The 15,927-nt window shown below is 39.3% G+C and overlaps 2 protein-coding genes across 2 annotated transcripts in view; one reads left to right on the forward strand and one right to left on the reverse strand.

Moving 5' to 3' along the window:
* The window catches only part of LOC110961590 (myosin-11-like), a 35,186-nt gene extending 21,974 nt beyond the window's left edge, over nucleotides 1-13,212 (reverse strand). Inside the window, exons 1-10 of the mRNA XM_051941474.1 lie at nucleotides 13,018-13,212; nucleotides 9,878-10,220; nucleotides 8,471-8,641; nucleotides 4,851-5,007; nucleotides 3,195-3,222; nucleotides 2,530-2,629; nucleotides 707-739; nucleotides 414-506; nucleotides 232-295; nucleotides 31-129 (exon numbers count right to left, since the gene is read on the reverse strand). Of these exons, the coding sequence (XP_051797434.1) occupies nucleotides 31-129; nucleotides 232-295; nucleotides 414-506; nucleotides 707-739; nucleotides 2,530-2,629; nucleotides 3,195-3,222; nucleotides 4,851-5,007; nucleotides 8,471-8,641; nucleotides 9,878-10,042 (910 nt within the window). The 5' untranslated portion in view covers nucleotides 10,043-10,220; nucleotides 13,018-13,212. The remainder of the gene's footprint in view (nucleotides 1-30; nucleotides 130-231; nucleotides 296-413; nucleotides 507-706; nucleotides 740-2,529; nucleotides 2,630-3,194; nucleotides 3,223-4,850; nucleotides 5,008-8,470; nucleotides 8,642-9,877; nucleotides 10,221-13,017) is intronic.
* A 479-nt stretch (nucleotides 13,213-13,691) lies between these two features.
* hoatz (HOATZ cilia and flagella associated protein) lies at nucleotides 13,692-14,293 on the forward strand. The gene has a single exon (XM_022209279.2). It carries the CDS (start codon nucleotides 13,767-13,769, stop codon nucleotides 14,229-14,231), a length of 465 nt encoding a protein of 154 aa, XP_022064971.1. The 5' UTR covers nucleotides 13,692-13,766; the 3' UTR covers nucleotides 14,232-14,293.
* Nucleotides 14,294-15,927: the final 1,634 nt, after the last annotated feature.

A 15,927-nucleotide genomic window follows, 5' to 3' on the forward strand; every position in this document is an offset into this window, starting at 1 on the left:
TGATATTTTTCTGTTGTCTAAGCTGCTCACCCTTCATCTTGTCTTTGGCTCCTGCCACCATGTAGTAGAAGATGTGGAAGGCTCTCTCAGTGTTGGCCTGACGAATACAGCGAGACTTCTCCAGCAGGTCTGACGATCAGATCAGGAAAAGGCTAAACAGGTGTTTAATTTAATGTTTGGAATTCAGTCATAGTTTGACAAAGATGATAAACTGAGATCAAACAAGGATACAGGTGTCAATATTTGCCCCAACGATATAGCCGGTCACATCAAAGTTGAGTTTGATGAACTTTCCCTGTGGACACAGATGATGACAGCAGCTGTATGACTCTACTGTGGTAACTAAACATCACAGTATTCTTGACTTGTATTTTTGTAAGTGAGCTGACTTACAAGCTGACTAAATCACTTACAAATCGTGAGGAGTTGTCGTTTTTGATGGTTTTTGCATTGCCGAAGGCCTCCAGGATGGGATTTGCTTGCAGCAGCTGCTTTTCCAACTCCCCCTGCGGTCCAAAACGTGGTTACACATCTACTTCTGCACAATATTTACCAGCTGATGTTTAGTCAGTATAATGCAGACAACACACTCAAACAAATGTGCTTACTTTCAAACAGAACGTACTCAAAGATGCAAATGTGGCAATGTTTATTAAAATCTTTAAACGTAAAGTAAACGTGTGTCTGTATGAGATTCAATACTCACATAAGCCAGAGATCCTGCTTGCTGCTGCTGCTGCTGCAGGAAGAGTCAGGAAAACAAACGGATTAGAAGCCACAAGAGGTAAATGCTTTCTATAAGTGTCCATGTAAAAATGGTGCATTTAGATTTTCCCCAAAATTGGCCACCTGAAACACAGCTAAGCAGCAGACGTCGGGGGTCAAGCATCCATAGATCTTACCTAAATAACCCACAGATGATTCATGACTGGATTAAATGCAGCTGAGCAAAGAGCAGCGATAACTTTCAGTCAACATTACAGAGGATTTGTGGGAAAATATGAAGACTGTGTATTTCCATCTTCTTCAAGTGCAGTGCTTCTCTATTAACGGCATCTTTATTTATGGGACTTTTAAAGTCTTCACAGTTGTGTGAAAACTTATAAGCAGCAGCAGCAATAGCAGAAGCACGTACAACATTGAGCTGTCCTCACCTTGGCCACAGCTGCAGCAACTGAATCCTGTCATGTACAGCAGAATTTATGCTTCAATATTGTGTGGCAGCACAGGTCATATCAAATGACACCTTATTTCAAGCACCGTAATATCTATCTGTAGTCAAACTGTTCGTGTTTGCAACTTTACCTCAAGATTTACTGTAAAAAATGAGCACAGAAAATATCTATGTGAGAATGTGTGCAACCAACAGATGAATAAACGGAGCAAACTGTGCTTCTTTAAGTTAAAGACTGGAATCAACATGTCAATGACACGTTAATGGAATATAAACCCAGTAGGGCTCTGAGATCTACGGACTCAGGTCAGATAGTAGAGCCCAGAGTTCAAACCAAACATGGTTAAGCAGCATTTAGCTGCACCAGATATTCACATTTTAAAATCCAGGTTAAAAACTTTCCATTATTTGTTCACTCATGGGTGAACTCTTTAAATCACTGACATTTTAATCTTTTATCTGCACTGTTTGTTCTGTTAATATAATCAGCACAGATATGCTGATTTTCTATCCGACATCTTTTTTTATTAGCTTATTTAATATTCCCTAAACATTGAACATTCATGTGTAATAATTATATACCCGAGTACGACAAATAAAATGCATAAAACATATTTTCCATTGTTACCAAGTTACATGTTGCCATATTCCATATGCACAATAATGTTATTTTATTGTTACTGCAAATATCCTGCTGTGTCACAGTGAAATGGAAAAATCTGTGGAATAAAACAGTTGACATGACAGAAAAAAAAAGCATTTCTTACATTAGTCAATGGATCAAACTTTTTATGGTTAAATAATATTTTGACAGCAGTGATGGAGGTCAGGACTCAATGTGAGGATAAAATACTGATACTGTTCCATGTAAAGTGAAAGCAGCACTCTCACTTTGCTGCAGGTATCTTCTTACTTTGTGATTACACGTTACGCATTTTACATAATCTATAGATGCAATTAGTACATGTTATTGGACCCAACTGTAAGGTCTTTTAGTCTTTTTTTTCTTCTTTTTTGTTGTTTAGGACCAAGAACTATAAAAATCTATATATTATCAATGATGGAAGTTGCGAGACTGAAAGTCCTCTCAAGCTCACAAGTCTTTACATTAACATTATTTTATAATGACCTTCCAAGTTTTTATCCTGCTTACTGTTTTGCATTTTGCACATATTTATTTTCTTGGCTGGTTGTTTTAAAATGAGCTATAAAAAAAAGACAATTTGATTCTGCTGCTATTAAAACTGCTGTGCATTTATCTTGTGATTTGGACGCAATGAAGATCCACTTTTAATTAGCAATCTTTGCACACCTCTTCAAACATCCAAGTGATGTTACTGGAAGCTTCTACTCACAGGGTTGGCGTCCTTCTTGCCCTTGTGCGAGGAGGCGACGACAGCCAGGTACTGAATCACCTTCTTGGTGTTTTCTGTCTTCCCGGCTCCAGACTCGCCTCTGGTCGGGAAGCGACACAGGAAAGTACAATTATAATGGAGAAGATATGGAAACCTGAAAATGCACGTCAGTCGTCTTAACACATTTGTGTTACCAGAAGAGTGATCGTGTGTTTTTTAATTGAAGTGGATATGCTGTGATTTGATTTATGTAAGGTTGAAAAAGGAGGGGAAAACTTCTGATTGATAGAGCGTGTTAGAAGAGATCGTTAGAGCAATCATTTTGATCAGTAATTAGTCATTAAAGCCTTTTTATAGCAAAAAAAGGTCTAAATTTTACCTTCTCACATGTAAATAAGTGCTGGTTTTCTTTCTCCTCTATATTAACAAATAGTTTTGTGAGGGATTTAGTTCATTTTCTTACTGTATACTGATTTGTTATGGATCAAACAAGTGAATAATCTAGAAAATAATCAGATTGAGCAAAAAGCTGCGATTAGATTTTTTTGAGTTAACTCTTGGTTTCAGGGAAGTTTTCAGGCAGCAGTGCCCCCCCTCGTCAGTTTGTGTGTGCTCAAATTCATAGTAGTGTCATGGAAAAAGGTCAAGTGTCTCTTTTGACTCACGTGCAGAGAATGGACTGATCCTCACGGTCTATGGAGAGAGGGGGGGGGGGGCAGAGAGAGATGTAAAAAACGGAGAATAATGATGACTGAGCTGAGCTCATTAGTGGAAGCCAAGCTGAACAGACCTAACATGAACTCTGAGGCAAGACCTGCCTCCCTCGAACACAAGAGCGTACGGCTCTGAGATCTCGTTCGGAGGGAGATTAGCCTCCATCACTCATATCATCTAAAAATAGCAGGTGGATGCGGGGCTCCATCGCTGTAATCTTGTCTCACTGCTCCATGTATGGCCATTCTGGGGCTGAATGGAAAGTACGGAGTTGGTCTGAGGTCACCGGTGGACCATCCGGAGATCAGACGGCACGCTCTGAGGCTTCAGTCAGGGCTGCTTGCTGCCACCGCTCACCTCTCATTTGGTAGCTTTCAGTTGTAACATGTTGTCCTCTGTGTCATAAAGTAATGTGATAGTCTACTGGAGTATTGTAGTGTAGTGCATCATAGCAGAAGCAGGAGTGGTTAGCAATGAGAGGAGCAATAAGAAACTCAAAGAAAATGCAGGAGAAATGCATAATGTACTCAAGGGATGTGGTGTCAGCATTGAAATGTTCTCAGCTGACCAAATTCTCACAGGTCAGACATTAATAAGTCCCTGTTTATCATAATTTATCTTGTGGTGTTACTATAATAACAGAATACCCATGAATATCCTCACATTTTCACAACTTTGAACCGGACCAAGCTAATAAAGATTGCTAGGTCTGATTTATTAAACATTTACTGAATGTTTACTCGGATTTGGCTTCAGACTAACTGACATCAAGTCAAATGAGTTGTCAGAGAGGCTGCATTTTGTTCAGACAGATGTAGAAAACACTGAGTGTAAACTTTGCAGCGGTTTGTGTAACACAGCTAAACAATCAACATGGCAGATGATCTAAAAACAACACACTGACTTTGGTATATTCCTCAATAGTTCCATTTCCAGGAATCTGAATATGGACGGGTGCACAGTGGTGAGTTAAACAGTCAGAAGTTAAAACAGAAAACTAAAATGATCAATATGTTGCAAACACTATGTTTTTCTATTTGTTTATGATTTATCTAAACTAATAAGATAAGCAGTTAAAGTGTAGTCAGTGTACTACATGCAGCTTTTACCCTACAACTAATCAATTGGTTAAAGAGTAGGTATGATTTCATTCATCCAGCCCTAGAAAATACGTCAATAAAGATAATATATAACAAATGAAAATACACATATAGCCAGCAAACTGATTAAAACACATTTTCTAGCATTTTTGTTGAGAAAAAATGAAATATTTATTTATGTTTACAAAAAACTGAGCCACAGTCCAGAAAAAGCAGAAATAAAACCAGTATCTCTTTCAATAGTCTCTTATACTTTTGCATTGCAGCTTTAACTAAACTACACTACCCATCATTCACTCTCAATAGCCGGCTTTTGTCACCACATGGAGCACATATGTCAGATTAAAATGACGCCTGTTAGTGCAGAATTACCCACAGAGCTACCTTCAGGCAGCTCACTCTGTGTAGTAGCAGAGGATTGAGGTTTCTGTCAGAATGTTTAAGATGCTTGACTCTTTCTGACACCGGCCCGATATATTAGCAACACGCTGAGACACAAACACTCACCCTGCATCATGTTTCTGTAGGCGTTGTCTGTGATGGAATAGATGTGCGGTGGCACCTCGTGGCGTTTCTTTCCCTTGTACATTTCAATGATCTTCTCAGAGTAGATGGGCAGCATCTTGTAGGGATTTACCACCACACAGAACAGACCCGAGTATGTCTGAGGGGAGAGCAGAGAAAAAACACTGCCATGTCCGAGCAGGAAGACAACTTTCCAGTCATCTTTCTACCTGGTTTGTGATGTTAGATACATCCTGTTACACTACTACAAAGGGGAGCATTTAGCACTAAAGACACTTCCTAATTTCTTCTAGAAAGTTGTCTTTTGAACTCCAGGATTTTCCACGATGACAAACCAGCGACAACTCATCTGTACTTGGTGTGAACAGAAGTGTGTTCCTAAAAAAGTAGCTGTTGTTTGTATGTTCATGTGAAAGTGCTGCTTCAGTTGTGTATCCATGTTTCCGGCTCCTACTTCCTCCTTTAAGGCCCCACCTGACTGTTTGGCCCCACCCACTTCCTTACTGGATGGGAATCACCTGAGAAAAACTAAAGAACTGCTGTCTAGGTTCAGTTTTGTTCATAGCACATGCAATAATTTAAGCAGCAGTGGCTCGAAGGTTAGAGAAGTGAGCTTGTGATCTTAAAGGCTGTCAGTTAAATTATGATGCAGTGAACAAAAGTGCACAAAAATTAATTTGACATTAAGAGTTCCTAAACTATTATTCAACTGTTTATGCACTCACAGATTTTACGAGGTTTTATTTTTTTTTGCAACAAGGCATCACTTGTGATCTACCTGCATTCACTGATCCTATCTAAATTGTAGAAACATGGTGAGGCATAATATTATAGTAAAAATCACATCAAGTTAAAAAAAAAACAGAAATGTAACTCATACTAATCAGAAAATCAGGACTCAATCATACAGATGCTGATCATTGTTTTAAGCCTCTACTTATTTTGCCTTCATTTCAAAATAAGAGCACATGGACACAAATTTCCTAAAGGAGGCTAAACAGAATAATTTAAAACCTGATAAGAGCAACTTAGCAGAAATAACATTTAATCCTCATATTTCACTGCTGATTTCTGGCCTGCTCAGGCAGACAAACTTGAGTCTGCTGCTACATTAACACAATATACTCCTCTCCCTGCAGCACACTTGTTTAATCACAGTGGTGTATTTACACAATCAGTGCTTTGCGTATTTTTTTGTTACGCGTCTGTCGTTGCTGCTGCACCTGAAAGCTCTGCTGCCACTTCCACTCCAGGCTTTAACAAAACTTCATCTGACTGAGCCAGATGATAAACAATGACTGATAATTTGAGAAGAGTGGGAGGATGAGACACTTTCACATTAAGAAGCGCATCGTCTCTGCTACTGAGCTGCACAGAGGAAGTAAATAAAATGTATCTGTTTGACTACATTTATACTGACCCAAAGTGGCCCTTGTAAAACCAACCCCACATTACTTAAAGTGTGATTTTGTGTTATTTTATACAATCACAATTTTGAATGAAGCTCAATTCAGTTCCATTTTATTTATATAGCGCCAATTACAATTCAAATTGTCTCAAGAGCTCAAAGCTTAAGGTAATGTTTCTAGGCTGACTTAATAGCTTGGTGGTTACTGATCAAATTAAAATCATAATCAGAAGTCGAGATAATATAATCTGTATAATATAATCTTGTGTGGCGCAGGGCACGTGTATTCCATGAGGCTTACATCACCAAATTTGCTAATAACGACAGGCAAGTGCCACAGAAAAGTCTGTAGATACACAGAATCACAGAAAAGGTGCATAATAGTGTTCAAAATTCCACTTCAAAGCCTTGATCATCTGACTGTGGGACAAAACTAGGACCTGACATACCAAATGGGAAAATGCCTCAGTGTGAGTGTGTATGGAGAACTGGATTGGCACAAGAACTCCACAAATCCCACAACCACATTCATATTTTCCGCAGTCTGTCGTGGACACGCGTCAGAAAAGTGCTCGTTTCTAATGGACAATTAATTGATTTGCAGTTCAGCTGAAGATTAGTCACTTTGTCGTTAACAATTTAGGTCATTTCTATCTGGCAAAAATATCAAACTCTCCTTTCTTCCAGCTTCCAAATTGTGCCTTTGTTCTGCTTTTTATCCTATATAATAGTAAAGTCAATATCTTTAGGTTTGGGTCTGTTATTCTCAGACATTTTTAACTTACTTTGTTCTATTTAAAAGACAAAATGATAAGTAATCTAAGAAAATAATCAGCATATCCATAGACTTTACATGCATCCCTTTATCACAGCAATTATATTAATCCCAGAGCTGTTTATCCCCCTTTAGTGTAGAATATCAAAACACCAACATATATTTAAAATTCTACATTTGCCTCCACAGACTCACCTCTCAAACCCTGATTATATACATAAAATATTACATTAGTGCATGAAATGTGAGTTGCCCAAACCCCGCAGCTTGTTCCATTTTAAATTTAGATTTTGGTTAAATTACAGAAGTGCACTGCATCATCTTCCACCTGGTTTCAGGACATATTCAGAGTATGAGATGTTTTCGCCTGCTCCGACGCCGTCTGCTCATATAAGGACTGGAGGGACTGCACGTCTTAACTTCCAGCGATCTGAATGGCCGTGTGTATTAGATGCATAAGCTTGGCTTTTAATGTTTTACATCCAGTACCTTATTAGACTTTGTACGACTGACTAAAAAAATAAAAATATAAGCTGTTGATCCTTCCAGTACATACTAAGTCTGCGTAGGGAGCACGGCGTGTGATCACAGTCCTTAAACAGGGACTTTTCCACCTGAACGTGGAGGCCATATGAACTTTAAGGGGTTTAAAAGGAGCCTCCAGTCTGACTTTGGATCTCGATGATAGTTTTCTTTATATTAAGCCTGACTGTACATGCAGATGTAGAAGTGCAGCTGTTATTTCTTTTTCCACAGACAGTCGGTTCAAATTGATCCAGAGTTAAGCAGCTTGTTCTTTCAGCTTCAATCAAACGTCGGGCAGAAGAAAACTTGATTTATACACCAGTTTCAGTTTGATTTGAACTTAAGTAACGTTCATTTACTTTTAAATTATCCTCAGTCTGGTTTGCAAGTTCTTACAGAGGAAGTGCAAAGTCAGAGATTAATGGAAAATATCTTTTTGGAATTAAATATTAGGTTTCAGAATCAGCAAGTTTACTCTTAGATGTATTTTGTATTTGCAATTAATGTATTATGACCAGAACCTAAAATGACATTTGACTTTCTGGGGGCGCTTTCATTCAAGGGATTAAAATAAAAGCCTTGAGGCTTCTCGAGGTCTTTCTTTAGAAATTTCCTTTGCCCGTATATTTCATTTTTGTCACACAGCAAGCTTCTTTGTATGGACCTCTGCACTGTCGGTGTGATTATCGTAAGTTTATTTTTTACATTTTTCTTCCCTTTTTATCAGTGGACTACAAAATGGTTTCATTAACATACTTTGTCATGTTTTATAGTTGTACTTGCTTGTGTTTTGATATTTCTGCTCCCTTTATCAAACTAGCTTCAGTTTAGAATTAAATACCAATGAATATGTTCTTCTCTTCAACACAGAAGTAAGAAGAGGAAGTTTCTCACATAGATCAGGCTGGAGAAGTATCTCTCACGCAGGTTGTGCAGGACGGAGGCTTCGTTGAGGAAAGTGAGGGCGGCCATGTCCTCCACTTTGCTGAATTTGGGCGGGTTCATCTTCTGGATGTCATCTTTGTTTATCGTCACCTTGTGACCGTTGGAGAGCTCCACCAGCACCTGCAGCACAGGGGCAGGAATAAAAGCGATTTTCTGTACGTCTGCATTGCGTTGAAAGACAAGAATTCAGTCAAAAGTTTACATACAAACTGAACAAATGTGTTTTAACATCCTGCAGCCCTGTGTAGTTACTATGTGTTGGAATTAACTTCTACTAAAAATAAACAAAAACGGAAATTCAGACAGAAATGAGAAGCTTTGTTGTTTTAAATGTAACGATTAGTTAATTTTTAGATTAATCTATTAAACTTTAAAAGGTAAATCCTTTCATTTTACACCACCGGTGATATACAGGACAAACTGAAGCCTACAACGAACTATTTTTGGAAATCTTGGAAGCAGTTTTGTTCATTTTTGGAGAAAAAGCAAAGAATCTGTAGTGTTTTCCTTTTTTTCTATGACAATGTCACAATATTTGTGTTAATCCCTATGTTATGTTTGTAAAGTAAAAATGTATAAAAATTACTTTTGAACAAGTTTTTCATTGTTTTAATGGAGGCAAATTTATGCGGTTTGTTTTGAAGTGTACTTTTACTGTAGACTGAATGTCAGGCTCCACAGCATCATTACAAATTGGGGAAAAAAGCTATTCAATCATCAAAATCCTGTTTAAATGCTCTAGTTAAAGTCATGTGATGTGGAGCTCACAGAATTTAAAAAGAATGCTGAATGGGATCACATAAAACTCAAACAGTTTTCAAAGATGTATCAGTCTTGTAGCTGTGAATACTTTAAGTGCATAACTGTTTATATCTTTTGTTGTGTGTGTTGTTGACATTTAGGGGGTTTGTTTTGCCTTAATATATGTACACATTATTGTGCTTGGTGCTTTTTTGATGATATTTAAAGTCACTAACTGTGTTCTTTCTGGCAGCAGTCACCTGCAAATAATGGTCAGCTTTAGGTTTTCATTGCAGATTGAAGATTTATAGAGATGTATGTCGATCCAAGCGTATGAAAAGTGAATTGAGATAATGTGATGTGCAGTTTGTAGTGCATTTGATGGCATATGATGATGTGATGGTTTGTAGTTGAGCTGTATTTACCTAGTTTTTCTTTTTGCCATTTTTATGAGTTGGAACAAATAAAAATATTTTTAGAAACTGAAACAAGTTCAACCTACTTTAGGCTTCAATGCTGGCGTGTTATTTCAAGCTACATACGTGTCCCTGTACCAATAAACTTTAATGATGAATAAGAAAGGAGATGTGATAATGGAGCCATCCTCATCAGTACCTGGTCCCCCTTCTCCTCCTTGATGCTGGCCTGCTCGAAGCCCTCCCTCTCTGACGGCACCCACACCATCTTCTTGGCCGCCCAGTCGGCCTGGGCCACCCCGCTGTTGCGGAAGTCGTTTTCCAGGAAGAGGTACTTGCTGTCTTCAGTGGCTGGGTCAGCCATGTTGGACGTATCGGTGTCGGCCTGTGGGATACAAGCAGCAGCAGCAGTGGTGGAGTCGGAGGCGGCTGGGGGTTCAGAGGTGGTTGAGCTGACGTCTGGTTGGTCGCTGGCTACTGGGTCACCCTCTGGAGTGGCGCTGGGAGCTGAGCTGACCTCTGATCTCGTTTGTACCTCGGGCCTGTCGATGTGACACAGCAGAAGTCACACACTGGATAAAGAAATTGTGATGTGCAGCTCCATTATGTTAAAACCTGAAAATCTACAAAGCCTCATGCCACTGATAACTTGCATTTATGAGCATACTACTGCTTTTTCACTTTTCTCCATTCAGTGACCACCGCCCTTTTCTTCTGATAGCAGCCAGTATTAAAGAAAAGCCAAAGTCAGTCCAGAACTGGTAGATTCAGGTTCACACATCAGAGTTTTAACTTGTTCAAACTGGGCTTTTGAGGTAACTATGCATGAGCAGCACAGATGGAGTAAAGGCAAATATGGTCCTTTATTTGACGGATGTCTTTGCATTTTCATGCTATTTCTGATCATTTTATCAACAAAATGCATATTATGCTTGAGTAAATGATACTTAAGTTAACAAAATTCAGTTCTTATCACTCTGGCACTGGTACATTTTGTTTTATGCTGACTAAACCCTCTTTGAGGGACACCTAATACCTCTTTGACAGTTGCCAAAATTCCTCTATGCAGAAAAAACATGGACCTCAAAAGCTTTACCAGACCATTTCTCAACCGTAAGTGGTGTGGTTCGCCTCATATGTTTAGGTAAGTATGGCAGCTTCATACAACAAAAAAAAATCTAATTACCTTCTTCTTAGCAGCATTTAACAAACATTTCAGTTCTGTAGATTTCATTTCATGGGAGGTGCTAATATCTAGAGAGATTAATGAAAGAATTGCTACACCAGAGACTGGATTGACGTACCGATGTTCATGGAACAGAGGCTAGCACGTTTACTTACAGCTGACCCATTGGGGAATCATTTTTCCACTGCTTACTGTAGGCAAAAGAATGTCCATGTTAAATTAATGTAGCCAAATGTTAGCCTCATGATGCTGGAGCAAGTATATTCAAAATGTAAGTTTCATTTGCCTTCTTGTGCCTGGTAAAAGTCTTTTTAAGTTGACAGTAGAACTGGAACCATTACTCAGTTTGTTACAAACTATTGCATTAAATGCCAGCTATTCTGACTGTCAGTTAATTCATTTGAGTATTTTTTTTAGGCAGAAATGTAAAAATTCTCTGATTTAAGCCTTTTAATTTGAATATTCTTAAAGTTCTTCACTCATCCATGACAGTAAACAGAATATCTTTGATTTGGGAACAAAACAAGACATTTAAGGATGTCATTTTGGGCTTTGGGAGACACTGATCAAGATTTTTCACCATTTTCTGACATTTTCTAGACCAAACGACAAATCGATTGATCGAGAAAGCAATTGACACATTACTCAAAAATGAAAATAACTGTTAATTTCAGCCCAAGTCAACCAGTCTTCCAGTTTGCATTGCAGAATTTCAGGTATTCAAGTTGAGGTGACTCTGATGACATCCTGGTGACATCATCAGGTTCATTTCAGGGTCCCAGACTTTAGAAAAGCTCCCATCAGAGCCACAGAAAACATCCCACTACTTGTCACGATGGGTGGACTAAGTATTGTACGTAAAATCAGCTAAGAGCCCATTTAAAACCAAACATGAAAATTCCTATTTCAGATACTTAAATACATACAAGACTGATTTCAGTGATGTATACTTCATGTCTTACCAATACAGAAAAAAATATGGGATCAGAAAGCTAAACAGTGCTAAAAATACCTGAATCAGCACAGTTAATTTAGTACATTAAGTGCAGGTACATCCGCTTCAACCCAGTTCCTTTTGTCTTTGCCACTAAGAAAGACACTTCACGCCAAATTGCCTGTGATGCCTCCCATGGTAGCACATGCTGTGTGTTAATAGGTGAGTCATACTCTCACATAGCATCCAACAGGAGATGCTGAAATGACAGTCACCATTTCACCGACTTGTAAAATTTTCTCAGGTAACTGTGCAGCTATTGAAACGGCCACTCAGCTCTTTATTTGCCCTCCTTCACACGGAAGACTCAGAAGTGATGAGCATCATGAAAACAGACATATTAGCTGCCTTCGGATCTGAGAGTCACACAGATCATTTACATTTAGTTCTAATGCACTGCCCTGTAGATTATTGCGGATAACGGCACATTTCCCTATTTTTTGCATTGAGCTACTTACTCACTTATCCTTGTCTGCGGCTCTTCACGCAGGTCACAAAGCTGCTTTGACCTCCCATTGAACAGCAGGCAATAAAACATGAAAAGCAGCACACAGATAACCCCTAGAATCATACAAGTGAGCTGCCATGCTGGAATGCCCATGTTTGGCTAACCCTTTGCTCCTGGTAGCTTGGTATCCCAAAGAGGGATGCTAGGGACTTAGCAGGCATACTACCTTATAAGGTGCAGCTCATGTGTCCAGCCAAGCTTACCGTTTATACCAAAATGGTGACATGTCATAAGGTGCATCCATGTGTGGCCTCCGGCACACAGGCAAAACAGTGCAGGAGTGAGGGCAGAAATCAATATACAGCATCTCCAGTGAAGGTTTCTGCCATCTTTACTGGGATGATTTATCTGAATGCAAGCCAATCAGGCAGCTACATAAGAAAGGCAAATATTTTCCTTAATTTATTGATCTTTAGTTGCAAATATCACCATATTTGTCTTAAAAATGCCAGAAAATGACCTTCACCTCCTCACAAGCAGCTTTCCTTCAACATGCACAAGTTCCTATATTGCAAGATTAGATAGCAATATCTGACTATGTAGTTGATTAAGCAGGTGGTTTGAGCAGAATCCTCTGCAGGGATGCAGCATATAACCACCAGCTGGGTTTAACTGCAGCTTTAGGAGTCAGATTAAAGATACTATACTCACTGTTCAGTGTTTCAGTCCTCAGTGCAGGATGAACTCCAGGGAAATGAGAATACCATGTCAGGTAAATGAAGTGATGCTGGTGATGATGATGATGTTGTCCTTCCTCATCCACACTATTTAAACCTACCCGCGACACCTGGGGGTGGAGCAGTGCAAGAGGCCCGCCTCCTTTCCAAAATTAGGAGGAGATTTCCATGGAGATTTCATCCTGCCAAACAGGAGCGATTGTTCATCAATCTGCCTTCAAAATAAAAGCCCTGAGTTGTTCTGAATGGGTGTGCTATTTTGCTGCTGAAGTTATGTATAAATGTTTCTCATTTGTTATTCATTTATTAAGTGGTGCAGCAAGTACAATTTTAGCTGCTATACTTGAGTATTTCCATTTTTGAGTGAAATTAATCTTTAATATTAATTATCATTAATATTTTAATTTTTATTTATTGGTAGGGACATTGTACATTAATGAACGCCTATTTCTACAGCAATGGGCGTAATTATGCCAGATTATAGTGCTATCATGCTGCATATCCTGTATTGTTTTGGTAACTACAGTCTTCTTGAAGGAAAATTCTTTTATGAGTTTACCTAATTATCAATCAAGTCCAAGATTAGCCACCTACATTTATTTTGAAAAGCATACGCAAACAAGCTTGCCGTAGTTTTGTCTCCATGGTGACCCCAGCAAACAATGAAGCTAGCTAATAAGCTAAGAGTTTTCAGAGTTGACAGGTTTCTGTCCTGAAAATAAGATGTCTGTTCAGGCTGAGGTTCCGGAGCAGGAGGAGTTTGACAAACTCTTTACCGTGTTTGACGGCTCTTCCCCGGAGGATGTGTCACACGCCCGGCAGCTGTGGAGCTCTCTGTCCCTGCTGCCGCCGCTGGAGTCCCGCCTGGTGTCGGCTGATATCCGCCAGAGGCTGCCGGTGTCCCGGCCGCAGCGCAGCAGCACCGGTGCCAGACCTTCCGCTTCGGAGCCTCCGAGTGTCCACGATGCTCTGCAGCTGCAGGAAGAGAGGCGGCGGTACGCAGCCATGGCCGACCAGAGGAAAGAGATCCAGGCTCTGATGAGGAGACAGAGGGAGCAGAGGATTCAGAAGGAGCTGCTGTCTGTGGCCTTCAAACCTAAGGCGAAGGTCTTCAGAGAAAACATGAGGCAACAACAAGAAGCTTCAGAGACTGAGATGGACAAGGAGCTGGTGAAACAGCTTCAGTAAAAAAGGACTGATAGAGATACAGATATGTCAAAATAAAACATCAGTTTATTGCTGTGAAATGATTTATTGGCCTTTTTAATGCTGCACATACATGGAAATTAAGTTTATTGTGTTTCCATAATGAATTCCTGAAATACAAACCGAACACCAAACATATTAAACTGTAGCCAAGTGGGGACAGAAGGATAAATAATAAAGTGAATATATTTAGTACAATCCTGTACGTTGCCTGCTTTTAAAGCCTCAATTAACTTTCTGCTTAGTATTAAAACCAACAACAAATTATGGTTTAATAAAGCATCAAGAAACTAGTATGAAACTTCTTCAGGACCACAGTCCGGACCAAACAGTGGGGTTTTTGTTTGTTTTGTCATAACTGCAATTTGAGCAGTCACCACAACATTAAAATTGCAAGCATAGAATCACCAATAAAATCAGATAAAAGTCACTGAAAGAAAATGTAGACTTTTGCACCGCATAAGATTTAAAAAGTGTCCCCCCCACAGGTAATGCTTCTATTATGAATATGCACAATTTGATGACTCTGGCATCAATGAAACAATATGAGTAGCTGCATATTTTCAGGTTTGGCTCTTATAAAGCAAATAATTGGCTTTCTAAGGGAAGGGTGTGCTGTGTGTCATACAACCTCCATCTTTGGCGTTATGGAATTCACGTTTAGATTTCTGTTTAGGACTGGAAACTCTCTCCCTTGTACCATCTCTGGTTCAGAGCAAATACAGGAATTTGCACTAGAGTGTCCTTAGAAATGGACAAAGGAAAGAAGTGCTGTAAATGCTGACACACTCCAAATATTTTTGGACACAATGGGCTATCTGAAGATAAAGGATTGGCAGCAGCAGCAGTATGGAAAGATGCAAAGTGGTGTGTCATCCAATGAGAATTACAGTCTCTCTTGGAGAGATATGACAGCCTAGATAGAATTTTGGACACTTGTATACTAAGTAGTAGCAAGTATCAGGAAATGCAGCCCGTATAGGTGATAACACCAGGATGTTATTTAGTGAGAAACCAAAAATCTGATTAAATATATCAAAAATACAAACACTGGTTCAGGTTTTCAGGCATAGCAAGCCCTAAAATTACAAATGTAAACCTGGCTTTTATTGTGGCATCACAACCATGAAGGAACATTAATCTGAAACTGGACGACCTGTTGGCATTTCATGTGGTAAACCGTAACTGGTGTCAGCTGCTCCCAGTACACAGCGGTTTGCCTCATAAAGCATTATGTAAGGTGAAGTGAAGCCTGTGTGGATATTCAAATTCCAAATGTCCAGTGGAGAAGGCCCAACCATAATAGGATAAGAAGAAGTCTGCTGACTGTTGACTTTAGCTAATTTGGTTAAAGTTTTCAAAGCAGACAGCGCACACAGAAGCACTCCATCTATAAACGCTCTTTAACCTCTCAAACCCTTATTATGTGTGTAATTCACCCTAGAGAAGCTTTAAAGTGATCCTACATCCAAAATCAACCTGGAGTATCAACAGTGTCCTTCTGCACTGGCTTTAATAACTTCATTCTCCTCACTTGCAAAGAGCAGCATCTAAGAAAAATATTAAAATAGATTCTTGCTTTGTTTAAAACTTTTAAGTATAGTGCCATCCCGTGCAGCGCCACCAAACATGCTGACCTTAATAAGAACCGTCAAATGCAAAAGGCGCCTGATTTTGG

Source organism: Acanthochromis polyacanthus, chromosome 21, assembly GCF_021347895.1.
Source record: "Acanthochromis polyacanthus isolate Apoly-LR-REF ecotype Palm Island chromosome 21, KAUST_Apoly_ChrSc, whole genome shotgun sequence".
NCBI lineage: Eukaryota > Metazoa > Chordata > Actinopteri > Pomacentridae > Acanthochromis > Acanthochromis polyacanthus.

Excerpts from the sequence above, each read along its gene's own strand:
- hoatz (XM_022209279.2), top strand. The coding sequence starts at position 13,767 with ATGTCTGTTCAGGCTGAGGTTCCGGAGCAGGAGGAGTTTGACAAACTC.